Source organism: Papio anubis, chromosome 12, assembly GCF_008728515.1.
Source record: "Papio anubis isolate 15944 chromosome 12, Panubis1.0, whole genome shotgun sequence".
Taxonomy (NCBI): Eukaryota; Metazoa; Chordata; class Mammalia; order Primates; family Cercopithecidae; genus Papio; species Papio anubis.
In genome coordinates this window covers 118,192,568-118,210,629 of record NC_044987.1, presented here as the reverse complement: position 1 = coordinate 118,210,629, position 18,062 = coordinate 118,192,568, and the positions used below count along the sequence as shown (strand labels likewise).

Here is an 18,062-nt window from a genome sequence, read left to right as displayed (position 1 = left end):
GAGACAGAGTCTCGCTCTGTCACCCAGGCTGGAGTGCAGTGGCACAATCTTGGCTCACTGCAAGCTCCGCCTCCCGGGTTCACAGCATTCTCCTGCTTCAGCCTCCGGAGTAGCTGGGACTACAGGCACCCACCACCATGCCCGGCTAATTTTGTGTATTTTTAGTAGAGATAGGATTTCATCGTGTTAGCCAGGATGGTCTCGGTCTCCTGACATCATTATCCACCCACCTCAGCCTCCCAAAGTGCTGGGATTACAGGCATGAGCCACCGTGCCTGGCCAAGTGGTTTCTGATAAACTGTTTTAACTTTAATATACTCTGCCACTCACCCTGAATTTTTTCCCACGAGAGATCCAAGAACCTGCTCTTAGGGTCTGGGACAAGACCCCTTTTCCAGGAATAGGATTGCCGTCCAAGTCCCCAACACAGCAGCTTCCTCTTGTGAAGGAGACCAGCCCAGCTGTGTGAGCCAGTGTTGTGTGAGGTCGATGAGAAAGGGGGTCCCTGGCACAGAAACCCCATTCCCTGCCCTCCCCCTAGGCTAGAAAACAACCCAGGAGAGTCATAAGAGGACTCTGTTCTCCTCTTCCCCCCGCCCTGCTGCCCCATAAATGAACCAAGAACGGCCCTCACAGCACAGCTGCACTCTCCAATGTGGCTTTTGTTGCCTGCCACGCATGTCTTTTGGAACCAGCAGTGGAGAAAGATGTCTTCTTGGTGGGAACAGTGATGTTGGCTCAGCCTGAGGTCCCTTATGTCCTGCCAGGGCCAATGGCTGGTGCCATCGACTGGGAGCTTTTTCTCCCAAGGCACCCAGAGGTTGCACCTAACGTGGCTTAAATGTCAGAAATACCTCCCTGGGCTTCCAAAAACTGCCCCAGTTGTGTTATTTTGGCCAAAGTGCCCATCACCTCTCCCCCTTAATTTTATAGGAGGAAAAAATGGTATCTTCCAGGGAGGCTAACAGGGCTTCTGTGAAGTCCAGCAATGAGTGGAGGCACCAGCGCTGCACTGAAATCAATGTCTCCCAAGATGGAGAATGCCTGGGGAGGCAGGAGGTCCACTCCCCTTCAGGAACCTCCCAAGAGGGACCGGAGCATCCCCGCAGCCTGGAGACTGGCCGTCTGAGGTTGAGCACCCTGGGCCTGCTCCAGATGCTTCTTGGCCATATTTACTTCCCCCACTCCGGGTACGTCAGGCCGACTGCCCACGTGCACCTGGGTTTCCTCTGTTTAGCTGCATGTGCCCGTATCGGTCTTTCTAAGGGGAGCTCTGTGGTTTTTATTCATTCATTCAGTCATTCACCCACGCATCTACTGAGCACCTACTACAAATCATGAACTGTCCTAGGCACTACGGAGTAACACCAAATGTGCTCATTGTAACAGTCTCTGATGATTGCTAAGATCGCATGGAAGAAAGCAAAAACCATCAGCCTCATGGTCATATGAGCAAAGCCTGTGCCCTGACCCACCCACCACCAGCTCCGTGAGCTCTGGCAACCCCAGGATCTCGCCGAACCTCGGTTTCTGTATCTGTAGAATGGGGATAATGATGGTGAGGGCCCAGGTTTGCAGACAGAAGGGACATGCAGTAGGGCCCCAGGCCAGGTTTTTTCTCTCCCACCCCCTTTCCTTCATGCCCATTCTCTGGGAGGAAAAAAAAAAAAAAAGCTATTTTTATTTATTTATTTATTTATTTATCTATCGACATATGTATTTTGAGGCAGAGTCTCGCTCTGTCGCCCAGACTGGAGTGCATTGGCACAATCTTGGCTCACTGCAAGCTTCGCCTCGCGGGCTCATGCCATTCTCCTGCCTCAGCCTCCCAAGTAGCTGAGACTACAGGCGCCCACCACCACGCCCAGCTAATTTTTTTTGTATCTTTAGTAGAGACAAGGTTTCACCATGTTAGCCAGGATGGTCTCGATCTCCTGACCTTGCGATCCACCTGCCTTGGCCTCCCAAAGTGCTGGGATTACAGGCGTGAGCAACAGCGCCCGACCTAAAAAAAAAAAAAAAAAAAAAAAAAATTGCTATTTTAAAATCACCAGGTATTCTCCAATCCCTTGGGAGGCCAAGGCAGGAGGATCACTTGGGCCCAGGAGTTCAAACCCAGCCTGAACAACATAGGGAGACCCCATTGCTACAAAAATTTTAAAAATTAGCTGGATGTGGCCTGGCTTGTGGCTCACGCCTGTAATCCCAGCACTTTGGGAGGCTGAGGTGGGCGGATCACAAGGTCAGGAAATGGAGACCATCCTGGCTAACACGGTGAAACCCCATCTCTACTAAAAATACAAATTTAGCTGGACGTGGTGGCGGGTACCTGTAGTCCTACTACTCAGGAAGCTGAGGCAGGAGGATGGCGTGAACCCGGGAGGCGGAGCTTACAGTGAGCCAAGATGGCACCACTGCACTCCAGCCTGGGTGACAGAGGGAGACTCTGTCTCAAAAAAAAAAAAAAATTAGCTGGGTGTGATGACACAAGCCTGTAGTCCCAGCTACTTGGGAGGCTGAGGTGGGAGGATCGCTTAGGCTGGGGAGGTCGAGGCTGCAGTGAGCTGTGATCCCACCACTGCCCACTGCACTCCAGCCTGGGTGACAGAGAGAGACCTTGTCTGAAAAAAAAAAAAAAAAGCTCACGAACTATTCTCCCATCCCTGTCACACTTCAACCTTGAAACTACTGCCCAGAGCGGCCCAGGGTTTATCCCTCTGTTGCACACTGGAAAATGAAGACTCAGAGAGGCTGTGTGCTTTGTCTGAGGTCACACAGTAAGTGAGGGGCACAGTGAATGCCAAGCCTGGCCCAGGAGGGGAAGGAGAGCGTGTGAGCCGGGCACAGGGTCCAAACATGGGGCATTGGTGAGCAAACCCCTTGTCCTGCCCTGGGGACCAACCCCTGGGAAAACCAGATACTTCCCAGGCCAGGGCGCGCTGCACGTGCTATTTTGAGTTCTCTTGCATATGACACAAGCAACAGGAATTTGGGGAGACCCGGGCCATTTGCTATGTTGGGAACAAAACAGCCTGTGGTGGCAGCCAAGGATGGGGCCGTGGGGGATGAGAGTCACCAGGGTGGCGTCGGGAAAGTGAGGGCTGAAGTCCGAGCCCAGAGGCCTGTGGGGTCGGGGGTACAGAGAGGGGAGAAGGCTGGGAGGGGCCCCTGGAGTGAAGCCCTGGGAGAGGGAGGGCGTCAGGGATACAGAGAGGGGAGAAGGCTGGGAGGGGCCCCCGGGGTGAAGCCCCAGGAGAGGGGGTCGGGGATACAGAGAGGGGAGAAGGCTGGGAGGGGCCCAGGGGATAAAGCCCCGGGAGAAGCGGGGGCCAGTCAGGCCTGCCTGGGAGGACAGCCAGTGGGGTGGAAGCTGGGGCCTTGCCAGGTCTTAGGCCGGGGCCCTGGACACTCCCGCTGAGACAAGGATTTCAGCACAAGTAGTGTGTTTGGGTGGAGAGCCTGGGAAGAGGGGGAGGGAAGGAGGGAAGGGGTGCAGGGGAGGGGAGAAGCCAAATTACGGGGATTTTCAGCAGTGGCAGCAGGGCTAGGCCCCATGGAGACCTCTGGGAGACCACATAGAACAAGCCTCGGAGGTATTGGGGAGGTGGGGAAGCAGGGTGTTCTCCCCACTCCCGGTGGTCGCTGGCCATGGCTGGGAGCTGTTCCTGGGGTACAAATCTCCCTGCGTGGAGGGGCCGGCAAGGGGGCACCACCAGTCTGTCCTGGGTCGGGGAGTGCAAACATGCGGCGGACGGCACCACACACCCCTGCAAGGAGGCAGTGCCGAGCTCAGACCCTCCCCACACTCCCCACACACCCAGCACCCGCGGTTTGAGGCTGCAGTGAGCTGTGGGCATGGCAGCTCCAGCCACGCGGCAGAGCGAGACTGTCTCTAAAAAAAGGTTTTTAGAGACAAAGGCAGTTAGGACTTTCACTCATCTTCTTTTCTGTTTATTTATTTATTTCCTTTGAGGCAAGGTCTAGCTCTGTCGCCCAGGCTGGGGTGCAGTGGCACAATCACAGCTCACTGCAGTCCCGACCTCCCCAGCTTAAGCCATCCTCCCACCTCAGTCCCAAGTAGCTGGGCCACAGGCGTGTGCCACCACATCCAGCTATTCTGTTTCTTGGTTGTAGAGACGGGGTCTTGCTATGTCGCCAAGGCTAGTCTTGAATTCCTGGGCTCAGTGATTCTCCCTCCTTGGCCTCCCAAAGTTTTGGGATTATAGGCATGAGCCACGGCACACGGCGAATTTTTTTTATTATTATTAAAACAAAAATAAAAACAAGCACACAGATAAATAAAAAGTACAGGCCAGGCGCAGTGGCTCACACCTGTAATCCCAGCAATCTGGGAGGCCAAGACAGACGGATCACCTGACCTCAGGAGTTTGAGACCAGCCTGGCCAGCGTGGTGAAACCCCGTCTCTACTAAAAATACAAAAATTAGCCAGATGTGGTGGTGCTCACCTGTAATCCCAGCTACTAGGGAGGCTGAAGCAGGAGAGTTGCTTGAACCCAGGAGGCAGAGCTTGCAGTGAGTCAAGATCGTGCCACTGCACTCCAGCCTGGGAGACAGAGCGAGACTCCATCTCAAAAATAAAATAATATAAAATAAAATAAAAATAAAAGGTACAAACTGGACTTGTGCTACAAAGGGACTGATGAAAGGAACCAATGTAACCCACCCCCCAGACTGTGTGTTATTCGCCCACAGAAAGCAGTGAGGCATCAACACCGGCTTCAATGGGAGTGGATCTTGGAAACATGACACTGAGTGAAGGAAGCTCGAAAGGCCACATATTACGTGATTCCATTTATACAAAATGTCCAGAATAGGCAGGTCCCGAGAGAGAAAGCAGCTTTACGGTTGCCAGGGCCTGGGGGGAGGGAGGAAGAGGGAGAGACTGCTAACAGGGATAGGGTTTCCTTTTGGGGTGATGAGAACATTCTGAAATTGGAAAGTGGTCATGGTTGTTCAACCTTGTGAATATACTAAAAACCATTGAAGGGTATCCTTTCAAAAGAGCCCATTTTATAGTAAGTGAATGATGGTGCAATTTTCAAAAGCGCACACGCAGCAGGGCCATCTTTAAATGAGATAAACGGGGAGAGCCTCTGCGGGGAGGCGCCGCTTCAGCTGAAGTCCAAAGGCTGATGAGGGTCCGCCATGCCCTGGGTACAGACAGGGAGGCAGGAGGAGCCTCAGTGTGCAGGGGAAGTGCTGGGAGCCGTGAGCTTGAGAGGAGATGACCCACAGGAAGTGAGGGGCAGCTGTAGACCCCGTGGGGCCTGGTGTCCGTGTTGAGAGGTTTAGACCTCACTCCGTGAGCAAGGAGAAGGCCACCAGAGGGTCTTGAGCAAGGGAGAGAAACATGTGGGATTTGTGCTTTTAAGAGGCCCCTGGGGGAGGCCTGGGGGGATTAGAGAGGAAGGAGGCCAATGCTCCAGGGGGACCAGGTGCCTCTGGGACGCGATGGCTTGAGACTGGGCTGCAGTTACCTGGTGCAAGCAGCCATTCCCCGCTAGGCCTGAAGAGGAGCCACGGTGGGGGCAGCTTGCTCTGGGGTGGCCGAACCTCACGATGTCTTAAAGGTGGCAACCCTGCCCTCAGACAATGAGCCCCAGGCTGCGAGAGAAAAGTCTGGGGGTGTTCCGGCACAGAAAGGGGCTCCACAGGAGACCCACCTCAGGGCTTTGCGGTGAGCTGAGGGTGAGTGAGACCCGGTGGGGCGGGGCCAAGGCCAACCCCACAGCTGCCCTGGGACCAGATTCTGAGCCGGCCTTGTGGGCGTTTTACAGCAGGGGACCCAGAGCCCGGAGGTGGGAGGGGAGGCTCCGGGATAGACTTGAGGTCGGGCGGGGCTGGGGGTCACGCACTCAGGGAGGGCTCGTCCTTCCACGGCCTGCCAGGGGCGGATCTCATCTTGGCTAGGGGGCCCTGGCAATTCATGGGCAAGGCCTACTCTGTCACTGCAGCTTGCCCCTGTGGAGCTGAGAAGCCCTCACCCATCTCCCGTGGCTAGTAATGTACGTGAGCAGCTTGGAGAGTGGGCAATGTCCCCCAGCCCAGCAGCCAGGACCAGGAAGCTACTCAGGGACTGATGCCAAAGACAGCCTCTGTTCCCCTGCTGCGCTGGCTGAGTCCTCCACGCTGAGGACATTCACCAAGCACCAAACCCCCACTAAGCATCTCCTGCGTGCCAGGTCCTTGCTGGGCACTGGGGTCAGCAGCATATGTGCCATGGTGCCCATCCCTGGGGAGAGGCAAACAAGCTCACCACAGGGACAATCTCACCGCACACCCCCCGAGGCCAGGAGCCAGGTCAGTCTCATTTACCCCAGGGTAACACACAGAGACTCAAAACATAGTAGCTGCTCAGCAAACGTTGGTTGGCTGCACGATTGAACCCATGCGTGTTGAATGGAGTCAGGAGCAGCAGCGCTTACGGAAGCGACAAACTGAGCTTGGGGTAAGGAGCAAGGCTTCATGAGGAGGCTTCCTGGAGGAGGTGACATCTGAGCTGGGCCCTGAAGGATGCATGGAAGTTTTCCAAGAGACAGTGGTAAAGAAAATAGTGTGATCACAAACTAAGAGGCGGAAAAGGGCCTGCACCAACCAGGGACCCCAGCAGTCCATGGCAGGGCAGGGGAAAGTTCTCCAGAAGGACTGTGGCTCTCCAGTCCCTCTCTACCTGGAGCCCCTTTGGGCTGGGCCAAGCCAGCATAATTCATCCAGCTCCTGGCTTGGCTGAGGGTCCCCCTACTCCTGTTCCCGGAAGCCTCTTTCCCAGATGAGGCTGAAGATTGCATGGGTCAGGACGGAGGTGAGGGAGCTCCGCATTTCTACCAGAAGTGACTTTGGTAAAGCTCAGACCTGGGAGGACATGCATGGAACGTGGCGGTGGCTCTCCCCATCTCAGGGAGAGAACTCGGGCTTTGCAGACCTCCCTGCAGGGACCGCCCCCACCGCCCACCTGCAGAAAGAGGCCTCAAAACCACGCAGCCACACCCTCCCCTATAGTCAGGAAAGCTGCTAGGGCCTGCGTGCATTACCAAGGTGGGAGGGGGGCATGCCAGGACCAGACCCAGGACTCAGCATGGTGGAGCACGGGCTGGGATTCAGCCCCACTTACCCTCTCAGCCAAGGGCACTTGAGGAGTACACAACCCAGCAACAGGACAGGGCAGCCCTGCTTACAGCTCTGTCCGTAGGGTCTCTGCAGTCTCAAGACAGAGGCCAGGCCCTGAGACATGTCATGCTCTGCTCTTTGGAGCTTCTCATTTCCCCTGAAAAAGCACTGGGAGCTGCCATCCACACTGCGGCTTTTATAATGAATGTTTCTGCTACTTTTCGGTAAGTGGGTTTAAAAGCAATTTTGGGAAGATGGGACAGTGATGCCGTAGTTTTTTTACCTCCCCAAATTCCCCAACAATTGACAGAGCACCTAGGATAGCAAAACCAAAAACCTCTGGATAACAGCCACAGTGAGACTAGGTGGCAAGGTGTCCACAGCACACAAGCAGGTGGGTACGAGTCACTGACAGCCACAAGCCTTGCATGGTATCAGCAACCGCAGGAGAGGGAGAGGAGAGAAGTCAATGCAGAGGGGGATTCTGATGATTCTGAGATCTGGAGAGACCCCCAAATCACAAGCAAGTACTCCCTGGAAAGCCCATGGTCCAGTCAGAGAACAAGAGTCAAAGCAGGGAGACTCACAGCCTTCCTGCCACTCACAGGCGCCTGCAAGGAGAAAGCAGCAAGGCAGATGGTGCGGGAGCCATTGGGCCACGGACTCTTGAAATTGACCAAATGCAACTCACTTGCACGACAAAGTCCGGCACCGAGAAGACATTGCTGGGAGTAGTAGAATCCAAATTGACCAGGGCAGAAGCAGAAAGGAAAACAGGTCCCAATAAAAGGGAGAGAAGAGAGCAGAGGCAGCAGGTTGCAGAAAGCAAGGGGCTGTATTTACCATCTCTTCTCAGAACTATTAGGTTGGTGCATAAGTAATTGCAGTTTATTACTTTTGCACCAACCTAATAATAACAGAGGGCGCTCTCGAGGGAGCTATCCTGGCCCATCTTTCCCCCAGAGATATTCAGAAAGAGGCGTCTCACTGTGCACTTGGACAAATGATCAACAGGAAGTGTTGTCCAAACCCATACAGAGGCGCTATACAAAAAGAGAGACAGGCCGGGCGCGGTGGCTCACGCCTGTCATCCCAGCACTTTGGGAGGCTGAGGCAGGCGGATCACCTGAGGTCAGGAGTTCAAGACCAGCTTGGCCAACATGGTGAAACCCCGTTTCTACTAAAAAAAAAAAAAAAAAAAAAAAAAATTCACAGGGCATGGTGGTGTGTGACTGTAATTCCAGCTACTCAGGGGGCTGAGGCAGGAGAATCACCTGAACCCGGGAGGTGGAGGTTGCAAGTGAGCCAAGATTGCACCACTGCACTCCAGCCTGGGAGAGAGAGCGAGATCTGTCTCAAAAAGAGAGAGACAGGCTGGGCACAGTGGCTCACACCTGTAATCCCAGCACTTTGGGAGGCCGAGGCAGGCGGATCACCTGAGGTCAGAAGTTCGAGATCAGCCTGACCAACGTGGTGATACCCTGCCTTTACTAAAAATACAAAAATTAGCCGGGCATGGTGGCACAGGCCTACAACCCTAGCGACTCAGAAGGCTGAGGCAGGAGAATTGCTTGAACCCGGGAGGCGGAGGTTGCTGTGAGCCAAGATCTTGCCATTGCACTCCAGCTTGGGCAAAAACAGTGAAACTCCATCTCAAAAATAAAAATAAAAATAAAAGAGAGAGACTAAGGAGCAGAATGACAGCTCTACCCAGCCAACAATGGTGTGCCCAAAGGACACGCCCTCAAAACAGACAGAAGCAGTTGCTTTAACACAGATAATCATAATATCTATGATTTTAGATATTAAGAAACTAATAGAAGTTATGGAAAATAGCATACATCAGAACTAGAAAAACTCAGAAATGAAGCAATTGGTGAAAAGGAAAAGTTGTAAAGAGATGATGAAATCAGAAAGGCGTCTAAATAAAAGAGAAAACTAATTAAGAAATGAATATTGAAACGGAAAGGAGTAGAAGGGCAAATGAGTACCACAAGTAAAGCCTTAAGAGAAACAGACTAGGAAAAGCAGGCTGCAGGGACTCCTGCCTGCGGTCACAACTACTCGGGCACTAACGAGGGAGGATCACTTGAGCCCAGGAGTTCAAGTCCAACCTGGGCAAAACAAGACTCTCATCTAGAAAGGAAGGAAGGAGGGAAGGAAGGAAGGGAGGGAGGTAGCTCATACCTGTAATCCCAGCACTTTGAAAGGCTGAAGCAGGCAGATCCCTTGAACCCAGCAGTTTGTGACCAACCTGGCCAACACTGCGAAACCCCATCTCTACAAAAAATACAACAAATTAGCCAGGTGTCGTGCGTGCCTGTAGTCCCAGCTACTCGGGAGGCTGAGACGGGAGGATCGCTTGAGCCCAGGGGTTGAGGCTGCAGAGAGCTGTGATCGTGCCACCGCACTGCACTCCAGCCTGGGTGACAGGGCAAAATCCTACCTCAAAAAGAAATTTTTTTTAAACTAAAAAATTAAACACCATATCCATCTGAGTTGGGAAAGGAAAGCAGGGCCACTCCATGCATTCCAGAGAAAAAGGGGCTTACTGTAGAAATCAGGGCTTCCACAAATGTGGGAGGAGCTGGAGGCGGGGGCTGGGGAAGGTGTGGGAAGCTTGCTGCAGTCTTCACCAGCGATCACATGGAGTCAAGGGCCTGCAGAAGGCAAATGGACGATGGTAGCTGTTGCAACAGAACGTGATGGTAAAATAAAGAGCTTGCATCCTGTGAAGTCGGCGGCCACTTCCTATCGCACTGGAGAATTTGCTGGGGAAAAAATAAGAGCTCAGGGCTTTAAATATCCAGTTCAAGACCTAAAGTACCAGAAAACCTCCACTGGTGCCTGAAAAGAAGCCCATATCTCTTGTAGCCACTGAGTTGAGAGATCAAAAAAACCAACCCCAAACTCTGATCCCCTGGGTGGCAAAATAGAATCAAGTTCAACTACTCTGCGCTTGAACTCAGGGCTGCAAGCTTCTCTTCCGTGAAAGTCAGGGCACTGATGGGGAACGGATTCCATCTGGGAAGATTCTAATCCTAGGGCAGACTCTTCCTCAAAAGCCCCTACCACCTCCGGCTTCTAGATCTGTAACTCAACCGCAATCCCAGCGAGCTCCAGGAACGTGGCCACAAAATCTGACCCAGGAAGATGTGCTATACGTAACAAAATAATTAGGAGTCATTTCCAGTTCATTTTGGCAGAAACCTAGGAAATCTGTATGAGAACAAACCCTAAGGGTGTCAGACCGGGGGAAAGAAAGTAATGTCGGGTTGGGCTTATTTTGATATGGTGCACTCGCCAGAGATTCTGAGCTCCATGTGTCCACTCGGCAGCTGGGAGTGGCTGTCAGAGTTGGCCCATTTCAGCAACTGAAACCTGGAGCGGTGGTGACCCATGATTTTATTTATTTATTTATGTATGGAGACGGAGTTTCACTCTGTCACCCAGGCTGGAGTGCAATGGCGTGATCTCGGCTCACTGCAACCTCTGACTCTTGGGTTCAAGTGATTCTCCTGCCTCAGCCTCCCGAGTAGCTGGGACCTCGTGGTCCACCCGCCTTGGCCTCCCAAAGTGCTGGGATTACAGGTGCGAGCTACCGTGCCCAGCTGTTTCACCATTTTCAACAAGAAACACTACAATTTAACATCGTTCAGCCTAATATCTGGGCAACGTAGTAAGATCTTACTTGACCTGATCAAGGGGATCTGTGAACAGGCAGCTGACTCAAGTCACTGTGGTGGAGGCTCGGCGCCCCGACCCAGTTCCCAGATTTTACCCAGAGCTCCTTGAATAAAGTGGGGCTGGGTCTCACTGAAGAAGGACGCTGCTCCAAGCATTTACAAGGTACACACGTTTTCCTTGCTGTTCCCAAAGGGACCTGTGTCATTTATCTGGGAAGGGTGACTGTGGAAAGGCAAATACCCAGAGGGGAGGGGGGTCACAGGGCACTGAGTCTTAGCGGTACCCGTTCTGCCTGACACACACAGCCACTGCGGTCCCACAGTCACAGCACGGGCTTTTGGAGATCAAGCAATGAATGGGGTTGGTTCTGATCCGTCTCACGGGAGGCTCCGCAGGCCCTAAACCCACCCTATGGTTATTTTCTGGCTCTGGAAAGTACAGTGGAAAAGGCACTCAGTCGTGCAGAAGCCATGGAGTGGCTCCTTGCCTGGTAGGGTGAGGGCTACTATGGTAGAAAGGGCCACATGGATGCCACCAGCCCTGCCTCTCTCTCTCAACATGGAAAACCAAAAGTCATACTGTGAACTTAGTCCGGCAGTAACTGCAACTTCCTGTGCTCTTCTGGATGTAATGTTTTTATGGAGCAAGTCAACACAGCTCCCAACACTTAATACCAATTCTTTTTTCTCTATACTCATTACTTAATAGAAACAGGCCAGGCATGGTGGCTCGTGCCTGTAATCCCGGCACTTTGGGAGGCCTAGGCGGAGGACCACTTGAGGTCAGGAGTTCAAGACCAGCCTGGCCAACATACCAAAACCCCGTCTCTACTAAAAATACAAAAATTAGCTGGGCATGGTGGTGCATGCCTGGAGTCCCAGCTACTCGGGAGGCTGAGGCACAAGAATTGCTTGAACCTGGGAGGCAGAGGTTGCAATGAGACAAGATTGCACCTCTGCACTCCAGGCTGGGCGACAGGGCGAGACTGTCTCAGAACACACACACAAAAAAAAAAGAAAAAGAAAAAAATAGAAACAAACGAGAAGCTTGTTCCATTGGGCAGTGACAGCAAAATACCTTTGCCCCGTTACCTCAGGCCTACCAACTCCCCAGCCCTCTGTCCCAGCTAGTTCTGGAGTACTTCCATTACCTCACCATTCCACAGGCTGACACACTGGTCCACCGTAGTGATAGCATGCATGCGTTGGACCTGACAAGAATCAGGAAATACCTGAGCCATCTTGGCAAGACACATGCATGTCAGCGAGTGGGAAATGAGCCCCACAAAATGCCTAACATCTCAGTGACGTTTCTAGGGGTACGATGGTGTGGGGCGTGTTGAGATAGCCCCTTGAAGAGGAAGACCAGGCACCTCCTCCTGTTAAGAAAGTGGTGTGACCTTTGGCGGGGCTCTGGGTTTTGGCACAGCTTACGCCTCATCTAGGTGTGCTCTTCCGGCGGACTCACTGGTAACCTGCAAGGCTGCTGCCAGTTTCAGGACCCAGGATGAGAGGAGGCTCTGCAGTACATCCAGGCTGCTTTCAAGCTGTCGTGCTATTGAGGCCAAGTGACCCAACAGATCCAGTGGATCTGGAGGTGTCCGGGGCAGGTAGGGACTCTGTATGAGGCCTCTGGCAGGCTCCAACAGGTGTCACAGAAGAGACCATTGGGATTTTAGAGCAAAGACATGTCCTCTTCTGAAGATAACTATTCTCCTTTTGAAAAACAGCTTCTGGGCCGGGTGCCGTGGCTCACGCCTGTAATCCCAACACTTTGGGAGGCTAAGGCCAAGGCGGATCACCTGAGGTCACGTGTTCAAGACCAGCCTGGCCAACATAGTGAAACCCCGTCTCTACTAAAATACAAAAATTAGCCGGGCATGATGGCAGGTGCCTGTAATCCCAGCTACTCAGGAGGCTGTGGCAGGAGAATTGCTGGAACCCGGGAGGCAGAGGTTGCAGTGAGCCAAGATGGCGCCATTGCACTCCAGCCTGGGTGACAAGAGTGAAACTCTGTCTCAAAAAAAAAAAAGAGAAAAGGCCGGGTGTGGTGGCTCACGCATATAATCCCAGCACTTTGGGAGGCCAAGGTGGGCAGATCACAAGGTCAGAAGTTCAAGACCAGCCTGGCCAATATGGTAAAACCCTATCTCTACTAAAAATACAAAAATTAACCAGGCGTGCTAGCAGGCGCCTGTAGTCCCAGCTACTTGGAGGGCTGAGGCAGGAGAATAACTTGAACCCGGGAGGCAGGGGTTGCAGTGAGCCGAGATCAGGCCACTGCATTCCAGCCTGGATGACAGAGCAAGGCTCTGTCAAAAAAAAAAAAAGAAAGAAAGAAAGGAAGAAGGAAGGAAGGAAGGAAGAAAGAAAGAAAAAGAAAGAGGAGAAAGAAAGAAAGAAAGAAAAGAAAAGAAAGAAAGAAAGAAAGAAAGAAAGAGAGAGAGAGAAAGAAGGAAGGAAGGAAGGAAGGAAAGAAAGAGAAAGAAAGAAAGAGGAAAGAAAGAAAGAAAGAGAAAAAAAGAAAGAAAGAGAAAGAAAGAAAGAAAAAGAAAAGAAAGAAAGAAAGAAAGAAAGAAAGAAAGAAAGAAAGAAAGAAAGAAAGAAAGAAAGAAAGAAAGAAAGAGAGAGAGAAAAAGAAAGGCAGGAAGAGAGAAAAGGAAACATTTGTTGTTGGATTCCTAGAAAGATTCAACAGGCTTCACATTTTCCCATTATGATGTGAGTTGCCCATCTGAAACTAGACGGTAACCAACCCAACACAGGATACACGTGATGTGTGCCACAGCACCGTGATCAGGTGGAAGGGGGCCACATGAGCTCAGACTTGAGCGGCTCCTGAAGTCAGTTGCATAAGCAGATGGCCCAGACTCCTGTGGCACCCCCTTCGCTGCAGAGCTCCTCCCCCTCCATCCATCCACACGAATGATCTCATAGGAGTCCCTTATGACCAGCTGACCAAGGAAGAAAGAACTCCAGGCCTGTTTTATGTATGGCTCTGCTGGCATCGCCTGAAAGTGGGCAGCCAGAGCTGTAGCCCCAGGAAGGGTGGCCTTGAAGTGTCTGGGGACAGACCTGCGAACAGCGTACCTGGTTGTTCACTTTACATAGAAGGAGAGATGGTGAGAGATGTGGCTCTACACTGACTCATCGGCAGGACCCAATGACCCGTCCGGAGCTTGGAAGGAACACTACCGGACGATTAATCCAAGGTCTCGGGAAGAGGCATGAAGGCGAATCCCTTTTAATGGGCACAAGGGAGGAGATAGTTCTTTGTATCCCATGTAAATACTAGCCGCCGGTCAGCCTCACAGAGAAGGCTCTCACTAAACAGGTGGACCGGATGACCTATTCCGTGGATGACGCTCAGCCTGTTTCTCTGGCCACCTGGTTTCCTGTGAGCTCAGCCATGTGAGCTTCCCCCGGCCACGGCGGATCCATTTACAATCACTGTTGAGATCCTACAGGCCCATGATGGGACATCATTCCCCAGGGGACCGCCAGCCACCTCGTGCGTGGCAGGTTGATTTCCTTGGACTAATTCCACTGTGGAAGGGGCAGAGATTTGTTTTTTCTGGAATAATCACTTGTTTTGTTTTGTGTTTTTGAGATGAAGTCTCGCTGTGTCGCCCAGGCTGGTAGTTGGGATTACAGGAGCGCCCCACCACGCCCGGCTATTTTTTTTTTTTTTTTTGTATTTTTAGTAGAAACGGGGTTTCATCATGTTGGTCAGGCTGGTCTCGAACTCCTGACGTCGTGATCCGCCTGCCTTGGCCTCCCAAAGTGCTGGGATGACAGACGTGAGTGCTGGGATGACAGACATGAGCCACCGCACCCGGCCAATCACTCGTTTTGAATATGGATTTGTCTTCCTTGCCTACAACGCTTCCTCCAGAACCCCCATCCGTGGGCGTATGGGACCTTACAGGTCATTACTGTGCTCCCCGCGCGTTGCTGCTGATCAAGAAACTTAGTTTTCCACAAATGCGATGGACCCATAGGTTTGTACCCACTGAATTCTCTGTCTTGCCAAGTTCCCCATCATCCTAAGCAAGGAACAATTTTTGGACACATCGCCACCTTTCCATGGCAGGCGATGACACGTTGTGGGACTACAGGATGAAGTGTAGGCTCTGAACCATCAAGCCCTGAGCCCACCGGCACAGAGGGGATCACGGCACCGGCTGAGGTGGCTGGCCCTGACTCCAGGAGAAAGTGGGTTGCTATGATGCAATGGGAGACCCGTGCCTAGAATCCAGGAGATTCTCTGACGCATCCTTTAGCACTCCGGTGTCCCATGGTAAAAATTCATAAGAAACTACAGCAATGCAAAAGAGGCAGCCCCACCCAGGGCACAGATCCTTCGAGAATGAAGGCCTACATCCTGGTTAGTAGTAACCCCATCTCTACTAAAAATACAAAAAATCAGCCGGGCGTGGTGGCACATGCCTGTAGTCCCAGCTACTCGGGAGGCTGAGGCAGGAGAATCGCTTGAACCAGGGAGGTGGAGGTTACAGTGAGCTGAGATTGCGCCACTGCACTCCAGCCAGGGTGACAGAGCCAGACTCCGTCTCAAAAACAACAACAACAACAACAAAGAAGGCTTGGATCACCTCACCAGGCCAAGAACAGTGACAAGCTGAGATGGCAGGAGGGCAAAGGCAATGTGGAACGTGCCGGGGAAAGGAGGCCTTATCTGCCCAGCTGGAATCACAGGAACAAGGCTCGCGGCGGTTACGTGTGCTTTCATCCCTGCTTTGGTGTGAATACATGGTACATATTACTGAGTTCTTTTTCCTTCCCTTCTCCCATTCCTAGTCTATCTGATGTGTGTTTGTAGCTGTCAGCCCTATACCTAGCATTTAAGGTACAGAATGTGCAAGGCAGGTGTGGCTTAGGAAGGAGAGAGATGGACATGACCCAGATGTGGATAAAGGGACAAATGGGAACGGGTGCAGTGGCTCATGCCTGTAATCCCAGCACTTTGGGAGGCTGAGGCGGGTGTATCACTTGAGGTCAGGAGTTTCAGACCAGCCTGGCCAATATGGTGAAATCCCCTGTCTCTACTAAAAATACAAAATTAGCTGGGTTCGGTGGGCGCCTGTAATCGCAGCTCCACAGGAGACTGAGGCAGGAGAAACACTTGAACCTGGGAGACGGAAGTTGCAGTGAGCTGAGATTGTGCCACTGCACTCCAGCCTGGGTGACAGAACTAGACTCCACCTAAAGAAAAAAATACATAAACGGCTAAAGATAAATTTTATATTATGCACGTTTTATCACAATTTAAAAAATGATCCTGGAATTAAATATTTTTTAAAAAGCAAAAGTGACTTGAAATATACACACCAACACACCTACACCCACCCCCCAGCCAGTGTCATCTGTTCAGCCATCCCGTGGAATCAAGCGTTGGGGGAATTCCAGATTCAAGAGATGCATTCGAGGCCGAACAATTGGAAGTTTTGTCTGGAAGTAGCTGCTTCTGATAAAAAGTTTCGGAAACATGGTCTCCCCCAAACAGAAGACCCCAGATCTCTCAGACTTGAGAAAGCAAAGAGTTTTGTACCAGTTTTGCACCAGTCCCAGGGGAAACTGTGACGAACTTGGATTGGATCTGAAGACATATTTGAGTTTGGTTTGCACAGGCGTGCCACTGGCAGGCCCAGAGGAAAAGCCCGCACGTGACCTCAGTGTTCAGCGTGACTTCAACTCTGGTCTCCCTCTCTGGATGCCCCAAAGCAGGAGGGAGCTTCCCGCCAGGCCCCTGAGGGTCCGACAGTCATCCTGGCAGCTGTTCTCAGGCTGTCTCTGGCCGCCCAAGCCACCCTCGCTGAGGACCAACCTAGGGTTTGCAGGTGTCTGTTGCCACAATAATCCACAAAGAAGGCAAGGGCAGTGGTGAGCTGAAGACAAGACCCCTCAAAGCAAGGTGGGAGGGAATTCTCAAAATTCTTTCTCTTCCCTGTAATGTTTCTTGGGGTCATCCCCCAAATAAACTCCTTGCACCTCTCCACTAAAAGATTAAGTCTTGTTAAAAGAGCATCCGCATGGCAAACTGACAGTTGCGTGAGCGGCCACCTCCTTCTCCTTCTCCTTCAGGTCTCAGTGCAAGCATCATCTCTGTAGAGGAGCCTCCAGCCCCACCCCAGCTAATCAGGCCTGGCCATCCCCCTGGATTAGTTTCTTGTGGCTGCTATGACAAATGACACACACTTAGTGGCTTAAACAACACAAGTAACTCTAGTAAGAGTTCCAGAAATCAGAGGCCTAAAGTCAAGGTGTTGGCAGGGCTGGTTCTTTCTGGAGGCTCTAGGGAACAGCTTGTTCCCTTGTCCTCTCTAGTTTCTAGAGGCAGCCTGCATTCTTTGGCTGGTGGTCCCTTCCTCACATCAACACATGGCCCATTACTCATTCTGATCTCCTGTCTCCTTCTTACAAGGACCCTTGTGATGACATGGGGCCCACATGGATAATCCATGATGATGCTCTCATCTCAAGACCCTTCATCCCATTTGCAAAGTCCCTTTGGCCAGGGTAAAGTCACATGTTCTCAGGATCTGGAGATTAGGACATCAACATCTTTAGGGGCCACTATTCAGCCCACCTCCCATTCCTCCCTGCCTACCACCTAAGTTTTTGCCACTAAGCCTGTTTGGTTTTCTCAATGCACTAATCACAGGTTGGAGTTCTTGTGTTCAGTTGTTTCTATTTATCACCTGCTCCCCATGCCCTGTGTCTGGTTCTTCCACAATTCTTTTCCTAGCACCAACATTGCTGGTGTTCAGTAAAAATGTGTTGAATTAAGGTAAGAATGAATGGATGGGTGGATGGGTGAGTGGGTGGGTGGAAGGCTAGATGGATGAATGGATGGATTGATAGATACATGGATGGATTGATGATAGATACATGGATGGATTGATGAGTGGATTGATGGGTGGATAGATGGATGGTTTGCTGGGTGGATGGATGGATGGGTCGATGGATGGATGGTCGGATGGTTGAATGGATGGATGGATGGATGGATGCATGGATGGATGCATGGATGGATGGATAGATGGATGGATGGATGGATGGATGGATGGATGGATGGATGGATGTTGGATGGATGGATGGATGGTGGATGGATGGATGGATGGATGGATGGATGGATGCATGGATGGATGCATGGATGGATGGATGGATGGATGGATGGATGGATGGTGGATGGATGGATGGATGGATGGATGAATTGGATGGATGGATGG

The 18,062-nt window shown here is 51.9% G+C and overlaps 1 protein-coding gene across 8 annotated transcripts in view; it reads right to left on the bottom strand.

The window, feature by feature from the left end:
• TPCN2 (two pore segment channel 2) overlaps positions 1-538 on the bottom strand; it is a 47,913-nt gene extending 47,375 nt beyond the window's left edge. For all 8 annotated transcript variants that reach the window (XM_021925434.2, XM_021925438.2, XM_021925440.2 and 5 more), the window contains exon 1: positions 331-538. In XM_021925434.2, coding sequence (XP_021781126.1) covers positions 331-523 — 193 coding nt within the window. In that variant the 5' untranslated portion in view covers positions 524-538. The remainder of the gene's footprint in view (positions 1-330) is intronic.
• Positions 539-18,062: the final 17,524 nt, after the last annotated feature.